Below are 19,622 nucleotides of genomic sequence, written 5' to 3'. Positions count from 1 at the left end.
TTAGTATGATTGCTAGTCTTTTTCTTACAAATTTATACTTGCTTCTTTTTCCTCTCCCTCGCCTACGTCGTCAAACACCTGGGATCAGACAATGGAGGTCAGTGACTTCACCTCCACAGTAGCCTGCTTCATGCGCCTCACCTGGGCAGCAGCCGCTGGGCGATTGGACCTTGTGGGCAGCAGCCAGCCCATCCGAGAGAGCACAAACTCCTTGTTCCCCTTGGGGATCCGAAGCCGCCTAAGCAGTACAGGTAACAGCAGTGAGCTTTAATAAGACCTAACAATAGGCCTCTTCACTTTCTACCTAGGCTATTTGGTATTCACACTGACACCTCCAACTGTGGACAATATTGTGTAAATACTGAGGAATTTGTGTAATTACTGTGATACTATAAAATAATTTTTAGGATTTTAGGTTTACCTTTTTTTTTAAATAAATTCTTCTGCCCCATCTCTCGGTCTGTCATACAGGCAGTAACTGCAGTTCAGGGAGTGAAGGAGAATCGACAACATTGCATGCTGGGATATGCGTGAAGCAGCAGTCTGTGTCGATCAAAGACACCATCATTGCTCGCGAGGCCCTCTCCTTATTGGTCACCTGCCTGCAGCTGCGCTGTCAGCAGCTCAGTGAGTCACAGATTTCCACACAAGCATTCTGGTGATGGTAGTTCCTGCCCTACAAATGGATACAAAATCCATTTCTAAGATGTTTTGTTTTCCCCTTCTGTCTAAATGATCACTTTCAGTCTTAAATCACTTTAAAGGTTTTCTATTTCTGTACGCAGCATGACGGTTGATTTGTCTGCATTTTTAATATTTGTGACATGTTTTCCTGTAACTATGCTCCTAAGAGTTAATCCTCAGAATGAAGTCATCAATGTTATTCTAAAATTTAAAGTCACTATAAATGTCTGTGTTTTTATTACTTTGGCACAAAGATATTTCACAGAAATGTATAGAATGTTAACAGATTTTTTTTTTTTAGTTTTAAAAAGAAATACCATTTTGGGGCTCAAGGCCAGACACTTGAGAATATCACTTATTCATATTTTGGATACAGTATTCTCTTTTTAAAAATGGAATACATCTTATATTTACTACAAGTCTTTTTCCACAATAAACTAGTTGTAACAATATTAGTGATGATTTTTCTTACAAGCTTACAATTTTTTAATTTGTCTTCTTTCTCTAGGTTCATTTTATAACTTGCCTTGTGTGAGTGATTTTATTATTGATATACTACTTGGATCGCCAAGTGCAGAGGTATGTTTGTCTTTAAACTGACAAGTCTGTCCATTTTAACTGCTTTTTCCTTTAATTTTGTTTTTATAAAACATTTCAGTACAGTGGGAATTTTTCCATATTGCTTTCTGCTGCAGATTCGGCATGTTGCCTGTGATCAGCTCTACACTCTGAGTCAGACAGATACCTCATCCTATCCAGACCTGCAGAAACCCAACCTGTTTCTCCTGAAGGCCATTCTAACTGCTCAGCTCCCTTTGTGGTCCCCAACTAGCATCATGAGAGGAATCAACCAGAGGTAAGTGTCCTAGCTGCCATATAAATAAAACATAATAGTAGAGCTCCTGTATGTTGCAGCAAAGCACAAAAGGGAGCAGATTCAGACATATATGTATTGGAACGTAAGAAAGGTCACAAACAAGAGGAGACCATTTGGCCCATCTAGCCTGATTGATATTAGTTAATTGGTCCCAGGAACTCATCTAGCTGTTACTTGAAAGAAGCCTAGATTTCAACTTCAACAACATGACTGGGTTGCTCGTTCCATGCTCCCCCGAAACTTTGAGTAAAGATATGCCTATTGTTCTGATGTTAAAACTTTTTTATTTTTGGGTTTTAAAATAGTTTGGCCTTGTGCATGATATGGAAGAATTATTGGAAATTTGCAGTCATTCCCACCCATGTCAGTCATAAATGTATTTCCTATTAAGACCTATTTAGTCATAATGAAGTGAGCAAACTATTAAAAAGTATGTTGAGAAGGAACAGTATTAAGTTCTGTATGCTGAAGTCCCAGCACTCCTGATGCTGGGTGCAGATTCAAGTGCAGAGGCTGGTAAACAAGCAAGAAGATCAATTAAAGGCATCAGTTAGCACTAATGATTTGAGTCATAGCAGTTCCCAAGGACAAGGGTTAAGAATCGCTGCTGGAAGGTTACTCATTAGTACATGTGTAGATGTGTGGTATTTTCACAAGGTGATTTGTTATTTATTTCATTTTAAGTTTTCCTTTTAAAAAAGGAAAGTCACTTTTTACAAACAAACTCTTAACTAAATTGTATGCTGAAGTATATTTGGTGATTGTCTTTGTGGTCTCTTCCTGTTAGGCTATTGTCCCAGTGCACTGAGTATTTTGACTTGAGGTGCCAATTACTGGACGATCTGACATGTAAGTCTTTGTTGAATGAAAACAAGTGTGTGAAATAAATGTTTTGTATGTTTTTCCACTCTCTCACATGCAGTGGCATCTCTATAGTAGAAGTAATATCTTTTTGTAGGATTTTAGTATTATTAAACAACAGTTATTATTAGTTTTATTTTCTGTAGTGTGCTGTAATCAGAGTATTCTATACACAAAAACATTGGTGTTTAAGATTTTTAAATTACTTTTCCACTTTATCTCCTAGAGGATCTCATAACCATGACAACAAGTAAACATAAAGGCAGTGAAGTAATAAATTCATGTATGCTGTATTGTCCCTGTCTTTTCTCCAGCTACAGAAATGGAGCAGCTGCAGATTAGCCCTGCTGCTATGCTAGAAGATGAGATAAACTGGCTTGATAACTTTGAACCCACATGGACCGCAGAGCTAGAGACCAGTGAGGCTGACAACATCCTTCAAGCAGGACACCTACGGCTTATCAAGACTCTCCTGTCTCTGTGTGGAACAGAGAAAGAGCAGCTCGGTGAGTCCTTTTACAAGCCAGGTATGTTGACTCTTTACCCACAATGGCTAGATACACAAGAAAAACTAATGGTCAACTAAACTTAAGACCCATCTTATTATTATGTTATTCTTACTAGGAATGTAATAAAAACAGTGTTTACCAAACCCTGACACTTCAGCTCCTGCTATATTTGCTGTTTAGGATTGAAGTTAGTCTTGAGCAAGATGGGTTGGAGTTAAAATTACAGTTGTGACCATGTACTTCCTCTACAGGCCCCTCCCTGATTCAGCAGCTGTTAGATGATTTCCTGTTCCGAGCCTCACGGATCATCCTGAACAGTAACAACCCTGCTGGCTCATCTGCCCTCAGCCAGGACTTTCACCCCAAGTGAGACAATGTCATCTCTCTACATGCATGTTTATAAATTAAATTGTGTTTTTATCACAATTATCATTTTTATCATATGAAAACTTTGTGTTTTCATTCCACGTGCCCTGGAAAGGCTGGAAACTCAGTTTCGAGGCTTGGACATTTAGAGAAAAAATTGAGAAACGGTTTAATGATCTAGTTCTTTTGGAACTTTCTTAAAATTAGCATAAGAATGACAGAGGTGTACAGTAAACCTCTGTTCAAAAACCTCTTTAAAAAGTTTATTTTTACAAAATGCTAAATAAAAAGTTATTTAATTGGTCTTTTTATGTAATCCAATGTTAATGGAAAACCTCTAAAGTGTCTTGAAAATCCATGAGGAATAAAGTGTGCTAGTCCCTCTGAAATTTAGTGATGAATCCCTTTCCTTCAAAGGGTGACAGAATAAACTACCCATAAATGTTGTTGAAGCTGATACACTTGTCTTATGTCTTATTTTAAGAAATGGCTGGATTAAATCCTAGTATCATGTTAGGTATCAACCATCAGGCCTGCTAGATAGGCCAGATTGCCTCCTCTCCTTTGTAGCATTTCTTACGTTCACTTCTCTTAGGTGTAGCACAGTCAACAGCCGTCTGGCAGCCTATGAGGTGCTGGTAATGTTAGCAGACAGCTCACTGACTAACCTGCAGATTATCACCCAAGAACTGCTGTCTATGCACCACCAGGCTGACCCAGCCCACACCAAGGAGTTTGACGTGAGTACGCAACACAGTCTTTTGAGCTTGTTGGGGAGGGCGAGGATGTTTCTCTTCATATTGTAGTACTATGTCATCTTCCTCACGGTGCAGAAATTGAGTTACATCTAAATGTTGCAATTTAATTAGAATGATGGGTAGAAATGTCCACAAGCTTTACCTTATCTTATTTTTTTTATTGTTGTTGCTTGTAGCATGTGTTTATAAAGAATGACAAATTACTTAATTGTATAAACAATTCTAAACAAACATGAATTGGTTAAGGTTTTTCTAGTGTTAAGTTAACATGACAGCCCTTGCACTGCTGAATCAAGAAGCACTATGTCACAACTTTGTTTGGTATGTATCCTCAGTACTTGCCCCCAGTGGATAGCCGCTCAGTCTCGGGGTTCGTGGGCCTGAAAAATGGAGGCGCCACCTGCTACATGAATGCAGTCTTCCAGCAGCTCTACATGCAGCCTGGGCTCCCTGAGGTGAAAGAGAATTACAAATTATTTATTCACATCTGATGGGGCTTCAGGGGGTCAGTAAGTAAAAATCAGAGGTTTGTGAAAAGGGGCTACTTACCTTCTTTCCTAAGTGTCATTAAAGTGAGTATTAAAGAGTTTTAAGTAAATCAATTTACACAGTTGTCATTACGTAATTCACACCTTAATCTCTGTAGATGTATTTGGATAAAAGTAACAGCTAAATTATTATTATAGCGGCTGCCACTTTATTCAGAGTATTTGACACCGTCATAATGTCAGCATGCCATTATTGGGAATTCAGCACAGCTTGATTCAGCTTAGTCAACCATTAAATTGATCCTCCAGTTTTATAGTGGCTTTTGAATTTGATCAATTTGAAACCTAGGATATAAAGCTAGGATTTTCAAAGCTAACGCCACAGCACAATGTATCTTTTCCAGATGCAACTTCAGTTGAAGAGAGTAACAGCTGTATCCCAATTTCAGTATCAGACCTGCATTGAAAGAAGTTTTGAAATGTTAAGATTTTTTCTCAATTGGTTTTTCAAGCAATCCTTGCTCACTTATTCTGATCAACATGCCCCTTTGCCTCTTCTAGTAGGAGATCACTGTTGGTGACATATTATGACATAACATGGCATCGTGAGTTTTGTATTTAAGAAACATTCCATCCATTATTTTACTAACTGCATTGTTAGTTATGTAAAATTTACTTTGTAAAGGGCTGTTTTCCATGTCTTCATTTTATCAGCTTTAGTTTCTTATTTAAAATTTGTTTTTAGGGCATCCTGCTTCTGCTAAAGTTCGTGTCAGTGTGTTTATGCTTATTTACCTTCACATGTGTTGAGCTGCAGTATGAATGGAATGCATTTTTAAAAGAAAAATACTAACTGTAAGGCCCTACTCAGGAGGTGCTGGTGCTGTTTTTTGTTTTCCGATCTCTCTTGTCCTAAAAGGAGTTATACACAAGGTGCTGCACATGCATCTTAATATAAAAAAAATATAATCTATAATGGACTAGTTAATGGGCAAATCCCTTTTGCTGAAGTACATACAGAGAATTTAAGTCATTGTTGATAAGCATTTTTCCTGTCCCTCTACAGCTGTTTCTTTTATGATTGTTTGTTTGACGTTAAGGATAAAGGCCATGGTTCCTGTCAATTTGCTGTATTCTAGGCCTTCCTGTCTATTGAGGATGAGACAGAGAACCCAGATGAGAGTATCTTCTATCAGGTCCAGTCCCTGTTTGGGCACCTAATGGAGAGCAAGCTGCAGTACTACGTACCTGAAAATTTCTGGAAGGTGCGCTTTGTTTTTAGCCTTATCACTTTTAACATCAATCACACAAATGCATTTAATCTTTTATGGAAAAACAAATTCTAGTTTTAAAAGTTACAAAGCTTGCTGAAACTCTTATTGTTTGGCACCTTATTCTCTTTAATTGAAATTAAGCCAACCCATCAGCACTTGTTCAGTGGATTAGAAATATGATGCAGTTTCCTGAGTTGGAGAAAATGAGGTACACACTTAGAAGGTGCAGAATTAAGTTTTTTAAAGCTAGACAGACATTTCTGAACTATTTTAAGACTTTGAGCCTCCCTTCTACACCCTAGGCTTTAATCTGTTGATAAATGTCTGTTTAGATCATACCTGATAAGACTGACCTTCCACTTTTTTGTTTCCAACAGTCTAGTTAAAGTAATTCGCTTTATGTACTTTTTTATGTCATCTGTCTCTTTCTCCTTTAGTTTCACTCCTTTTTGTGGGGGAAAATTAAGTGAAAATGTGGGAAGGGGATTGAAAATCCTTTTATTTTTACTTTTCATGTTATTCTCAGATAAAATAGTGTACTAACATTTTACATGCTCTGTAATATTACTTTAATATGCAACTTATGCATCATGTATTATGCTTCATGTATTGAAACAAAATACTTCTAAAAAGTTTTGGAGCATGCACATAATGCTTTGAAGCATGTCTTAAATAATATTTGCAGGCCTGTTTTTGGAGTTGTCAATTGCTGTTGTGTTTTCCACAGATCTTTAAAATGTGGAATAAAGAGTTATACGTACGAGAGCAGCAGGATGCGTACGAATTCTTCACTAGTCTTGTTGACCAGCTTGACGAACATCTCAAGGTATTAAGTAGAGCCTGTCCTATTCTCATATCCCTTTTACCTGTCTATAAATCACAGTATTTGTAGCCTGTATGTTTTTACATACACACAACTGCAGGGGGTGTATTTTATCCTAAACTAGATGTTCATGTTAGCCTTGTTGCATAACTTCAGTATTAACTTAAGGGTGCATTATTGAAGAATAAGCCAGTTTAGGTTTTTCATGTGGAAAATCAAGAGTGAATAGCAGCTTCTCTGAAAACATAAATTTTGCTTTATTTCAAACAGAAAATTGGTCGGGACCAGATTTTCAAGAACACTTTTCAAGGAATTTTCTCCGATCAGAAGATCTGTAAAGACTGTCCACATAGGTAAGGTTTTGACACAATATACGCATTGTGCTCTGTAATGATGCTGTTTTTTTTGTTTATATTCCATGTTTTTTTGCTTATAAACAGGTATGAGCGTGAAGAGACCTTCATGGCCCTCAACTTGGGTGTAACATCATGCCAGAGCCTGGAGATCTCATTGGACCAGTTTGTCCGAGGGGAGGTGCTGGAGGGAAGCAACGCATACTACTGTGAGAAGTGCAAGGAGAAGGTACAAAATCCACATCTCACAGAAAACTGAATCTGAAAGGAAAATGAAATGATTTCAACTTTTTCATTTTATGCACTGCATTGCTCTGGCATCCCTTCTAGCTTATTATTACTGCCTTACAGCATGTGTTCCTAGGATAGCCTGGCTGTTGCTGTGACTCATACAGGAACAGGCAGCTTTCTGAAGGATGGATTTTTTATTTTTCACAAATTTCATTTTATGTTGTTAGAACCAGTAAAATAGTATATTAAATTATTTCAACCAGGTGTATGTAAAGAATACATTGTTAAATAGTTAGGTGGGTAGCTGTGTCAGCATGCGTAGGCTGCAAAGGAACAAGTAATTAGGTTTATTCCATGCTGAAAAGAGAAGAAAGAAAACACTGTTTCGGCCGTGGAGCCTTCTTCAGGTGTGAGAAAGACAGGGCAGTAAGCAAAGGTAGTGTAGCAGGAGAACAAAAGCTGGGAGAGAGGAGGGGCGGGAGCAGGGGACAGACAGAGTGGCCAATCGGTAGTGTGAAGTCAGGTTAGGTGAAGAGAGGTGTGAAATGAAACCTACAATAAAAAGAGAGAATTTAGAAGACAATTAGTCTGTCGTTGAGAGAAGGAGGAAGGTGTGATTCTAGCTGCAGGATAATTTTATTTTCTGTTGTCTTTCTGATATAGGAGTTAGGAAAACCATCTTTGAGAACACTGATGGAAAGATTAGTGTGTAATTTTGGCCGTCAGAGGTGAAATGAGAAACAGGCTTAGAGAAATCTGGCCTCTCTGTCTGTCCCCTACCCTCGCCTTCCGCTCCTCCTCTCTCCCAGCTTTTGTTCTCCCGCTACGTTACCTTTGCTTACTGCCCTGTCTTTCTCACACCTGAAGAAGGCTCTGTGGCTGAAATGTTGTGTTTTTCTTCTCCTTTCAGCATATAATAAACCTATTACTTATACAGTACATTGTTGAATTCTTTGTCCATTTTTTTTCATCTTGCATAAACAGTGAGCACAGAAAAATAATAGTAACTGCTTACAGTAGCAGTAACAGTCTTCCATCAAATTGTGTAATTCTGGCCTGAATGGCAGGAAACTACAATATACATTTAATACTCTGCAACAGAAATCAAATCATCATGAAGCGTGTTAAATGAATTTAAAAATTGATTTTCAGGGTGTCTGATGCACTTTGCTTAATGTAGTTTGATTTTTTTGTGGGTGCCTGCTTTTTTGTGCTAGTATGCCACTTTATAATGATTTTTGTCTTATTTCATTTACATTTTGGCTTTATTTAACGTTATTTGACACATTTGTAAAAAAAAACAGCAAGGTTCTAGTTCCAGTTCTCTGTAGGATTACTGCATTAAGATAGCATCAGCTTTATTCTTGTTTTGAATTGAAGGACGTGTGTTCTCTAAAAGTGCACAAATAAGACCTTTTTCATTAAAACATCTACATTTTTTTAAAGTTTAGATTTTCAAAGTAATTTTAATAACTTTTCACCTCTAAAAACCCTTCTTTTGAAGAAAATATTTTGAATCTAATATTTTGAAAATATTTGAAAGAAAAATTGTTTTCCATGTAGTTGACCAGAGGTAGGACTTGTACCAGCAGAAGTGATGTTTTCTCATTGCTGTTTTTGCTGTCACAGCGAACCACAGTGAAGCGCACCTGCATCAAATCCCTCCCCAGTGTCTTGGTCATCCACCTCATGCGGTTTGGGTTTGACTGGGAGAGTGGGCGGTCCATTAAGTATGATGAGCAGATCAGGGTAAAAACAATATACTTTTTACAGAGCACCTCAGGATTGTACTGCCATGTATATGCCAAGCACTTTCTTGTATTGAAAGTATGTGTATATATATTTATATGGATTTGCTATGCATGTATTGTATATGAATATTTAATTAAAAGTATTCATTGTGAAATGTCTGACTCAGGCAAGGTATGTGAGATTTAAGAGTTTCAGAAAGCATTTTATTGACAGCTACATGTCACCACTGTTTTGTGCTATCTTGCACATTGCATTGCTGTTTTCATATTTAAGAGTACAGTGCGTCCTCTCCTATAATAATGTTTAAATCTTCTAAGGAGGAAGATACACGGTATATTTCTTTTGTTCTTTCTAAATCCCTAGTCCCAGCTGAATCTTGTAAATGGTTTGGCAATACCATCCTTCCCCAGATGAAGAACCTTTACATTCTGTTCATTTTTACATCTCTTCTTGCTGTGTCAGTTCCCCTGGGTGCTGAATATGGAGCCATATACCGTGTCTGGGATGGCCCGACAGGACTCGAGCTCAGACCATGGAGAGAATGGCCGCAGTGGGGAATTGGGAGCGGGAGGTTCTCCACGGAAAAAGGTGACGATCTCAGAGAACTATGAGCTAGTTGGCGTGGTGGTGCACAGCGGCCAGGCACACGCAGGACATTACTATTCTTTCATCAAGGACCGCAGGTGAGTGCTTGGAAGATGGGGATGGAGGCAGATGTGGGGCAGTTAGTGCAAGATCAAGCTGTATGTTGTGATTACATTGTGCTTTAGATCATATTATCAACAGAATATCAATGTTTGAAAGAATTACCAGTGGCAGAAAGGCAGAGGAGAATTGCAGTGGTTATGTTAAGATTGATTAAAGTGATTGTGCTATTCTGATTCTTTTTATGCAGTCAGGCTATAATCAATACAAATGTGAAAAAGAAGCTGGTTTTAAGCTTAATAAATATCAGCTTAATTTGTAATTACTCCTGCAGAAAATGTAACTCCATGCTATTTTTAAAATCTTTCAGAGGAAGCGCCAGAGGCAAATGGTACAAATTCAATGACAATGTGGTGGAAGAGTTCGATATGAATGATGAGACTTTAGAATATGAGTGTTTTGGAGGAGAATACAGACCCAAGGTCTATGATCAGTGTAAGTTCTGATGCAGTAAAGTTTATCGCTCATTTTGACTTTACTGCTTCTTTCTAATTAAAGTGAGGCTGTATTTCTACGCCCTTTTTACAACTATTTCTAGGGTGTGTCTTTTGTATGGAGCTGTATTGAAAATTCTTATTCCCAACCCCTAGAGATAAAGAGTACAAATCAGTATCTTTTAAATTTCTGTTCTGAAGTGGTTTAAAGTCCATTTTAAACACAAAAAAGTATTTTTTAAAAGGTAAAATAGAATACAGTTTTTATCAGGTCACTCCATATTCTCAGAGTGTTTCTGAAGTGGGACATGTATATAACTCACTTATCCCTGCATCAAAGTATCACCACTTAAGCACATTGTGAGAGGTGTTGATGGGGTCTGTTAATTTAGCCTCAAACAAAAGTTACACTAAGATGCCATAAAGCTGACTTGCTTAAGCAGCCCCACTGGCTTACATAATAAAAGAAAGGAACTACACCCACAAACAGGATAAACCAGACCAATGTCTGATGCATATCAAAGGACAGAACCTAGAGCAAGACCAAGTAGGACAAGTAGTAATTCATATTAAATAACAGGACAAGCACTCAGATTGTGAAACAAACTTTCTTCTGACTGTATATAAGAGCTGGGAAACCCTTGCAGTTTGTCTGTTCTGCAGGGCAGACCCAACACGCATTGATGTCATTATTGAGTTCAATAAAACAACTGAATCCACGAAGGATTTCCCACAACAGTTTCCATACTGCTTTTCTCTGTTCCATAGCCAATCCTTACCCAGATGTGCGCAGGCGATACTGGAATGCCTACATGCTTTTCTATCAAAGAATATCTGACCAGAACTCACCTGTTTTACCAAAGAAAAGCCGAGTGAGCGTTATGCGTCAGGAGGCAGAAGATCTGTGTCTGTAAGTAGAGTGGCAACTCGTATCTCCCCTTACCCATCAACTTTTTTGGCAGCCCACTGTTTTGTATGGGATGTACTAATTTATCAAGGAGCAGCATCCAAGGGTGAATGAGAAAAAATGTAATCATCTGAACATTAAAGCTTGCCCTTGTTTTGTGTGTTTACTAAAAGTAAGGCCGATGATGCTGAGTTTTAAAATATTATATATGGGCAACATTTGGTTTTCTGCAGTGTGATATGTTCTTAATTTCTCTTTAGGTCTGCTCCATCTTCCCCCGAAATTTCTCCTCAGTCCTCCCCCCGGCCACCTCGTGCTAATAATGACCGCCTGTCTCTTTTGACCCGGTTAGTGAGGAAAGGAGAGAAGAAAGGACTGTTTGTGGAAAAAATGCCAGCCAGAATCTACCAGGTAATGCCAGGAAATAATTTGAAATAGATAAAATCAGCTGAGTAAAAGCTGTATTATTAGTATTTTGCTAGTGTATGATGGTGTACCTCTCTTGGTAAGGGATTTCTTTTTCATGTGTAATTCTATGAGTTTATCTTGCTAAATATGGTGCTATAAATTACATTGAATCAAATTAAAAACAAAAATACGTTTTTATTTCATCTGTCTTTGACTATTTTAAGAGAGACACAGCTAGAGATCTCAATATAAATTGATTTTAAAGCCTTTCAGTATACATGAAATTTTCCCAAGAAAAATAAGGAGATGTGTTTTGTGTTATGCTTTTGTTACAGATGGTGAGAGATGAAAATCTCAAGTTTATGAAGAATCGAGATGTATACAACAGTGATTATTTCAGCTTCACTTTGTCCCTCGCTTCTGTTAATGCGGTATGCCTGCTACAATTTTTCTTTTTAGAATTAAGGAATTTATTCTATAAATCAGTGGTCATGGATTTGTGTGTATTGTAGTTAATCAAAAATACTAAAACAGTTACTGGAAATACTATTACTAGAAAATGAAGAAGAAAAACATTTACTAGAATTTGTTTTATTATAAATGTGGTAAATAATTTAAGGCATTGATGTAAGAAGCTGCTAATATTACGGGGCTGGATTCATGACGTAACAAGGATTAGCAAAGTCTTTTATCCAAATGCTTAGCCACAAAAACAGTACATCAAGAAGACTACTGTGTGTTTTAACTACACTTGCATTTGTCCGAGATTGCTTGGTTTATGTTGAGATTTATTCCTACATTACAGACCAAACTGAAGCATCCATCTTATCAGGCAATGGCAAAGGAGAGCCTTGAGCTAGCAGTCCAGTTCCTCTTCCACACCTATCTACGCACAAAGAAGAAACTCAGGTAGGCCATAGAGAAGAGAATGCAATAGACCAGTGGTTCTCATACTGTGGTACACGTACCGGCAGTGGTACGCCAAATGACCCTGGAACTGTGTCGTGTGCGCTGAAAAATCGTGACGGGTTTTCATATTTTGTATTTTAATACGTGTCGAATATGCAGCCTACGTACTACGATACAGTGCGCGCTAATACTTCAGTGGACACAAGAGATACTCTGTAATTCTATACCAACCTATAGGAATGCGTGCTACGGATGCAAGTGACCAATTGTATTTAAAAAAAGCTACTGTATCTCCAGCAAATAGGGAGAAAGGAGAATGTGCGTGATTTTGGAACAATGCCAACGTTGTAAACACAGGAATGCGTAGAAATACGTGCTACGAACGCAGGTAATCTTGTGAGCACACGAAAGCGTGATAACAGAAAAATATTTAAGAACTGTTCTAATTTGAGAAAAATACACTGAGCGTCTCTGTGTTTCGCTCCCATGCGCATTAAATAAAAACTTTAAATACGGAAATAAAAACGGAAACGTGGAAAAATGCAAGCTTGCGGATTGCTAAAGCAGGTAAGCTACACTATTTTTGAAGAACCTTATTTACCGTTGGCAAAAGAGCTGACACGTATTGTGTAGAGAAAAAGCTGCTAAACAGCTCGACCTGCTGCCCCCCTCCCCCTGAAAGACACAGTCATTCATAGAATTATTGAAATGAAGGATAATATCAAAAGTACGCTGACAGAGCGCGTTAAGATGAGCAGATGTTTTTCACTGCAATTAGATGAGTCTGTAGTCGATTTGGCCAATTTGCTCGTTTACGTTAGATACGAGTTTGAGGGCATGTCCCATGAAGACTTTCTGTTCTGTAAACCGCTACCAACAGGAACTACAGGAGAGCACATATTTCAGCTTCTGAATGAATTTATCAAAGAGAATGGCCTCGACTGGATAAAATGTGTCTGAGTTTGTACAGACGGTGCTAGAGCAATGACAAGCCTACATAACGGTGTAGTTGCACGAATTAGATAGGTTGCTCCAGAAATTAATGTACGCATTACAACATCCACCGCGAGACCTTTGCCGTCAAGAAAATGCCTGACGATTTAATATCTGCTAGACTCTGTTGTGAATTGTATCAAGGCTCGAAAAATTAATTCACATCTGCTTTGCTCAACTAAACAGGCTCACCCCTCTTACTGAAATGGTGCTTTTTTATTAGTTGTTGTTAATGTTTTTTTTCTGTAAAACACTTTGAGAAGCCACCTTTAAAGGCGCTATATCAAATAAAGTTTATTGTTATAATATTTATTATATGTATGTGTGAGTGTGTGTGCACGCGCGCTCATGTTGGTCTTTTTTTTAGAATTTCTGGGGTTCTTATGAGATGATGACTTGTAGGTGGTACTTGGATGCTTTGGTTGGATTAGGGGTGGTACTTGGTCCAAAAAGTTTGAGAACCACTGCAATAGACAGTAATGTTTTATACATACAAGAAGGAAAAAAGACTAAATGAATGTCTTCACATATAAAACCACAGTTTGCCCACATATAAACTTTTATTAAAACTTTCCACTTGTAATAGATGATTCAATATTTATTTCCCTGCTAATTAAATCTAAAGTTTGTATATATCCCCACTGATAGATAATGTGGTATATGCACTGTGGCTGCTGTTGCATCATCCAGGTGGGTGCTGCACATTGGTGGTGGTGGAGGGGAGTCTCCATTATTTGTAAAGCGCTTTGAGTGGAGTGTCCAGAAAAGCTCTATATAAGTGTAAGGAATTGGTAATACATCTGCACCAAAATCTATAGTACCCTAGAGACTCGACACTGTGAATCATGTTGTGTCAAATGCAGAGCACATGAGCCTGCAACATGAATTAGTGTAAAGCCTGCCCAATGCAGTAGGGATCCTGATAATTATATGTGTATGTACTAATTTTCCTCCTTTCTTTCGCTGTATTGTAGGGTTGACACAGAGGAGTGGATTGCTACGATAGAAGTTCTGCTGTCCAAGAGCAATGAAGCCTGCAAGTGGATGATTGAATACTTAGTTGGATCAGAAGGACGGGAACTTGTTAAGTAAGGTTGCAAAAGAGAGTCAAGGGTGATGTTTTTAAAGCAGTGATTTTAATTAAACTTTCATGTTGCTTTCATGCATCCTATTAAATTTACCAATATAAGGTCAGTTCGTGCTATAATTGGTAACTTTAATTTTACTAATCAGGGTAAAATTATGACGTTTAGTTCTCATCTGCAGTAATTAGCCGTAAAATTTAAAAAACGTGACATGATACTAAGGTGTACGTACCAAGCTTTTTAACCCACACCCAATCCCAGTGCAGTTTGTCAAAGCTGTCACTGGGGTAATTTATAATCTCTTAAGAGAGGAATGCTGATTTTGTGGACTTCAAAGGGCAAATGGAAAATGAACTTCACCTTAACTGTTATACATTCTTTAAAATGGACAGTTGAAGGATGTACTCAGCAAGCACGTTGGCTTTTGTCTTAATTTGCCTTCAAAGCCTAGTCTTCAAGTCAGATTATCCTCATATCTGAGTAACTGTGCTCTGCTGCTCTGAGAGGTGATTTGCTGTTATTTCACATTTTGGTCTGGAGCCATGTTTAGAGTTTTGTTTGGGGCGGAAGATGGAATGCACCTGTAAGTGCTCTCATAGGCGCATTGTTTATTTTGGGGAGGAGAAGCGCTGGAGATTTTTGCAACAGCCTGCTCAGGAATGTAAATACATCCAGCGGAAATGTGTGCAGAAAGGGGGGCCAGCAGCCATTTGGCACTGAGTGTTCGTAATCCAATTGGTTGTTGAGATCGAACGTTTGAGCAGCCCTTCTATCACACCGTGGCTTTCTGAAAGCTCATGGGAGGAATAGGAATTTTTTATGCTAAGACCAACCTGGAACAGCCCATCACCCAACACTCAGCATGAGTTAAGTGTTTTGGGTATCAGAACAGCTTTGCTAACTTATTGGGCTATTTGTTTTCTGTGCTAAGAAGGTGATCATATATCAGGAGAAAGACAGAACAGGTGTGAGTGTATTTGTACTTAATTAGCTGCTTCTCAAAGGTGCACTTTTTCTCACTCAATTTATTGTATACTTCCTCTGTTAACTCTTTCCATAATTCACAACCCTGTAGTTTGTCACTGTAGTTATTGCCCTCTAAAACTAGACATTGTACGATCAGTTACAATTGTGTCATATTGGTCATAAGTTATTCTTTCAATTTCCAAGCCATTCTTTGTGTAGGTAATCTTTGTTTTTTCAAGAAAAGGTTTAGTTAGGTATTATGATCTTTTAATAGCCAGACAGGTTTTAGGGCCAAAGGCCTTCTCTTATTCTTAATATTTCTTGCAGGATATGCCTTTTGGAGTCCAGTGTAAGGGAAGTGCGGGTTGTTGTAGCTACAGTCCTGGAGAAGACACTAGAGAGTGCCTTACATTTTCAAGACAAGGGTCTTGATTTGCTGTTGGAAGCGCTGCTCTCCTTACTGGACAAGGATGTTCTTGAAAACTGCAAGAACTGTTCCCAGTACTTTTCACTGTTCAGCAACTTTGTGCAAAGGGTGAGTCATGCTTGTTCATATGAGCAATACATGTAAGGAAAATGTAACGAAGCAACCACCCATTTCCATTTAAATGCCTTATGCTGTAGATTTTTTTTAAATTATGGATACGTTTAATAATTATGATTGAAAAGAATGCATGGTCAGATTTCTTTCAGCAATGTAATCAAGTTGTGCTGTGATGTAGACAGCACTGGGTGAGCTCTGAACCTGACTTTGTACTTTTGGTCCCTTGCAGGGTTACAGGTCCTGCCAAATTCTGTTGAATCACTCAGCGTACAGGAGGATGCTTATTTTCTTATTGGGACCCAACCGACTGAACAATCAGGTGAAGCTAAAATGCCAAGGAGCTAACAAACTAATTTTGTGTCGCTTTCTCTCTGTGCAGTTTCCATCAATTATACCATTCAGTATGTTCAGTTTTATTTACTCTACATTGCTCAGTCTTTGTGCCCCGATTTGTCAAGTGGCTGTGCTCTGTATTGATGATTGGCTGTGCCCTGTCCTTGTATTACTCAGTATACAAGTTGTGTAAAGACAATTTTCCATTGTCTTTACCCTTTCTGGCACTGTTCTAAAGATCAGTCAGTCACTCTCTGTACCCTATGTAATCCTGCTGTTTCTGGGACTTCCTGCAGAATCGGCGGTGGAGTTCAGCCCAGGCCCGTGAGTTTCTTCACCTACACAACACCCTAGCTCTGTTGGTGCTGCACTCAGACATCACCTTCCAGAGGACAGTTGGTGAGATCTTACAGCACATTTTTGTCCTTCATTTTAAATTTTTATATAATCTATACTTAATTTAACTTATTGTAAACCTTGACTATTACTGACCTCAGTGATTTTCACAATGTCTGTGAAAGCAGCTGACAGCACTACAGCTTCACTGCCATCTAAAGTAAGTGAGAGATGAAGATCAAGGCTTTATAGATGTATACAGAAAGTGCTTGAAATATCTTGTGCTTATGTGAGAACTAAAAATAAACAACATGTTAGGTTCTTTGTTCTTTGTAAGCAGCTAATAAATTCCATATTCTATGTGATTTTAAATGATCTTGGATACACTCAAAGTATTCCAACAAAATGAGCATCAGGTGGTGCAGGTGGTAGAGGCTTAAATTGAACTCTGCAGTGCAAATCTATGACTTGCCACTGTAGGAATGTGAGACCTGGACATGTAGCTGAAGCAGGCTTTCCTGAGGATGAAAACATTAGCCGCTAAGTGTCAGAGGCCAGGTCAGATAAGCTAGAAGATTGCAAGATATGCATTGCATTCTCTTACCTACCTTAAGACATAGAGCTTTAACAGGAATTCCTGTGAACAATTAATTATAATAGTATGTTAACCACATTAAACTTGTGTTCTGTAGTTATTGTGCTATGTTAACTCCAATGCATTGGACATTTTTCAGGTTTAAAGGTAATATGCTGGGTAGGAATCACTCAAAGTTAAGATGCCTCTACAACATGTAGTAAATGAGATTAACTGTTGCTGGATTTCTGTGCCTTGAGAGTTATCTTCACCATTACAGTACCATAAAAAATATTTTTCCCCTATATGTTCTTCTGTATGTGCTTTCAGCTTCAGGTCTGTACAAGCATAGTCCATTGTTAAGTGTACCTGCATCTGCCTCCTTGTTACCTCTCCATGCTGACATTGAGGCCTTGCTCTTCAAGCCAGAAGGACAGCCCTATCTTCTGGAGGTAATTCAGCATATGCAAGCAGAGCTAGACCCATGCTGTTCCTCAGGGAAAACCATTGGAAATCAATAGGATTCTTAAAAGTACTTTCAAAAGATTTGACAAATTTGAGATTGAAATTGGGTGGATATGCATCAAAAAAATAAAATAGCAATTTCTAAATTTCTTTTAAAAAAGGGTCATTTTTATGCCTGTCACAGGGATTGACTAAGATGTGATATATATTTTATGGACCATAAAAAGAAACTCTTATGCAGAATTTTGCATACAAAACACATTTCACAGAAAATCCATTAAGGAAAAATTGCAAAACTTGTCTCTTTTTCTGTAGCAAGTATACTAACATTTTATTGAACAGACTTGACATAGGTGAACTCATTTTGTTTATTCACATTTGTCATCAATAGGAAGTCTAGCGTGAAAGTCAGAGGCTAGTAGTATGGCTAATGTTGTTGTGGACAAAGTTAGAATCATTACAAAATTAACATCTGTGGTACACTATATTGCAACATCCTGTCTTGTTGGAATCGGCTCACTCCTCACCATGCCAGTTCACTGATATGCCAGTGATGCCACACATCATCCTGCTTTATTCACAAATATTCATTGGTGTTCAAGTCTGGCAAGTAGAGCAGCCACAGTCTAACTATCACATAGTGAGGTTGCATTTTAAGAACACACCTATGCCAGCAAGAGACAGCATATTTCTTCAATTACCAGTTGCTCAAAGTGGTTGTCATTTGATAAATGGGACATATTGATTACTTTACATTTCTTGGTTTTCACAAGGCATTAAGGATTTATTAGTAAAATTATGGATTCTACCATTGAGTCATTACTGTAAAAATGGGGTAGCCCTCACAATTTTTTCACTTTAAGATATTGGCACAATTGATCTGTTATTGCTTCATTGACTGATAATTCAATGATAATTATATGCTAAAAGATCTAGATCAAGGATCACCCATCCTGATCCTTGAGAGACCCAATCCGGCAATTTTTGTAGGTCCCCATTGAATCACCAGGTCCTAAAGATATTGAACAATTCCATTGTTATCAGTTAAACAGGCAATTAAAATTAGTACTCTTTAGCCCTCATAGTCCAGAGTTCTCTTAAGGGAACAGATTACTTGCTTGATTCATTAATAGCTTACAGGTGTTAACCAGTTTTTAAAAACAGGTGAATTATAAGATTTACTAGATCCAAGGTTCTCCAGGAAACTAAGCAAGATGTTATGAATTTGGGAACAATTTATGGTCATTGGGAGCCCCATACTAAGTTTATTATTGACTTAAACTGAGTTTTCTTTCTCCATGCTAGGTTATGTTCGCCATGCGGGAGCTGTCAGGTCCTTTGTCTTTCCTGATCGCGATGATTACCTATTGCTGTTTCTGCAATGAGCACTTCTCTCTGAATGTGCTGCAGCTCATTAAGGTAACATGACACGAGAGCTCCATATGCTGGAAGGAAAGCAGATATTCCACAGGGAAAAGTTTATAGCACTGAATGCAGGTAGTCACCCACAAATGTGCTGAAAGAACCTGAGGTCACTATCTAATTGAACATTCACTTTTTTATAAAAATCTTTTGTATGGGGAAAAAAAGATGGTAGAAGTATTTTCTTAGAATATTTAATTCCAGAATAGTACTAGAGCCAACTTTTTGAAGATGAAGTCTATTGAAATTAAGTCTATTCTTCTAACTACATTTCTATTTTTGACATTGTATTTTTGTCTTTTGTGTCATTCCCTCCATAAATGTAAACATTGGTTTTGCATGAAAAAAATATACTATTATCAAGTACACTTGTGATTGTTTTTGGTGTTGATCATTCTATGCAGAATCAGCTAGAGACTGCTCCTCCACATGAGCTCAAGAACATCTTCCAGCTGCTGCTAGAGATACTGGTGAGTAAAACAGAATTTGTACATTGTTGTTACGCGCAGCCTACTTTGTAATCACTGTGGGTTATAGATTCTGCAGTACTTTCCCAGTTCCTAGA

General features: G+C 38.0%; 2 protein-coding genes across 13 annotated transcripts in view; one reads left to right on the top strand and one right to left on the bottom strand.

Moving 5' to 3' along the window:
* Positions 1–19,622, bottom strand: part of pcsk9 (proprotein convertase subtilisin/kexin type 9) — a 247,995-nt gene that overhangs the window by 204,535 nt on the left and 23,838 nt on the right. The gene's annotated exons all lie outside the window — the stretch shown is intronic.
* usp24 (ubiquitin specific peptidase 24) overlaps positions 1–19,622 on the top strand; it is a 72,706-nt gene that overhangs the window by 42,138 nt on the left and 10,946 nt on the right. For 9 of the 12 annotated variants that reach the window (XM_088598722.1, XM_088598721.1, XM_088598718.1 and 6 more), the window contains 27 exons: positions 89–251; positions 472–627; positions 1,193–1,263; positions 1,380–1,540; positions 2,349–2,410; positions 2,737–2,949; positions 3,183–3,297; positions 3,893–4,037; positions 4,391–4,510; positions 5,683–5,808; positions 6,545–6,643; positions 6,911–6,993; positions 7,081–7,222; positions 8,854–8,973; positions 9,439–9,659; positions 9,992–10,116; positions 10,884–11,025; positions 11,283–11,433; positions 11,766–11,861; positions 12,236–12,339; positions 14,307–14,420; positions 15,711–15,918; positions 16,157–16,246; positions 16,557–16,659; positions 17,501–17,622; positions 18,941–19,054; positions 19,462–19,527. In XM_088598722.1, the coding sequence (XP_088454848.1) occupies positions 89–251; positions 472–627; positions 1,193–1,263; positions 1,380–1,540; positions 2,349–2,410; positions 2,737–2,949; positions 3,183–3,297; positions 3,893–4,037; positions 4,391–4,510; positions 5,683–5,808; positions 6,545–6,643; positions 6,911–6,993; positions 7,081–7,222; positions 8,854–8,973; positions 9,439–9,659; positions 9,992–10,116; positions 10,884–11,025; positions 11,283–11,433; positions 11,766–11,861; positions 12,236–12,339; positions 14,307–14,420; positions 15,711–15,918; positions 16,157–16,246; positions 16,557–16,659; positions 17,501–17,622; positions 18,941–19,054; positions 19,462–19,527 (3,432 nt within the window). The remainder of the gene's footprint in view (positions 1–88; positions 252–471; positions 628–1,192; positions 1,264–1,379; positions 1,541–2,348; positions 2,411–2,736; positions 2,950–3,182; positions 3,298–3,892; positions 4,038–4,390; positions 4,511–5,682; positions 5,809–6,544; positions 6,644–6,910; positions 6,994–7,080; positions 7,223–8,853; positions 8,974–9,438; positions 9,660–9,991; positions 10,117–10,883; positions 11,026–11,282; positions 11,434–11,765; positions 11,862–12,235; positions 12,340–14,306; positions 14,421–15,710; positions 15,919–16,156; positions 16,247–16,556; positions 16,660–17,500; positions 17,623–18,940; positions 19,055–19,461; positions 19,528–19,622) is intronic. The other 3 variants (XM_088598720.1, XM_088598719.1, XM_088598726.1) reach the window with 1 other exon arrangement.

This window comes from Lepisosteus platostomus, chromosome 11 (genome assembly GCF_059453375.1).
Source record: "Lepisosteus platostomus isolate fLepPlt1 chromosome 11, fLepPlt1.hap1, whole genome shotgun sequence".
Classification (NCBI taxonomy): domain Eukaryota; kingdom Metazoa; phylum Chordata; class Actinopteri; order Semionotiformes; family Lepisosteidae; genus Lepisosteus; species Lepisosteus platostomus.
Note: the sequence above shows the minus strand (reverse complement) of the source record. Positions and strands in the feature narration are given on the sequence as shown.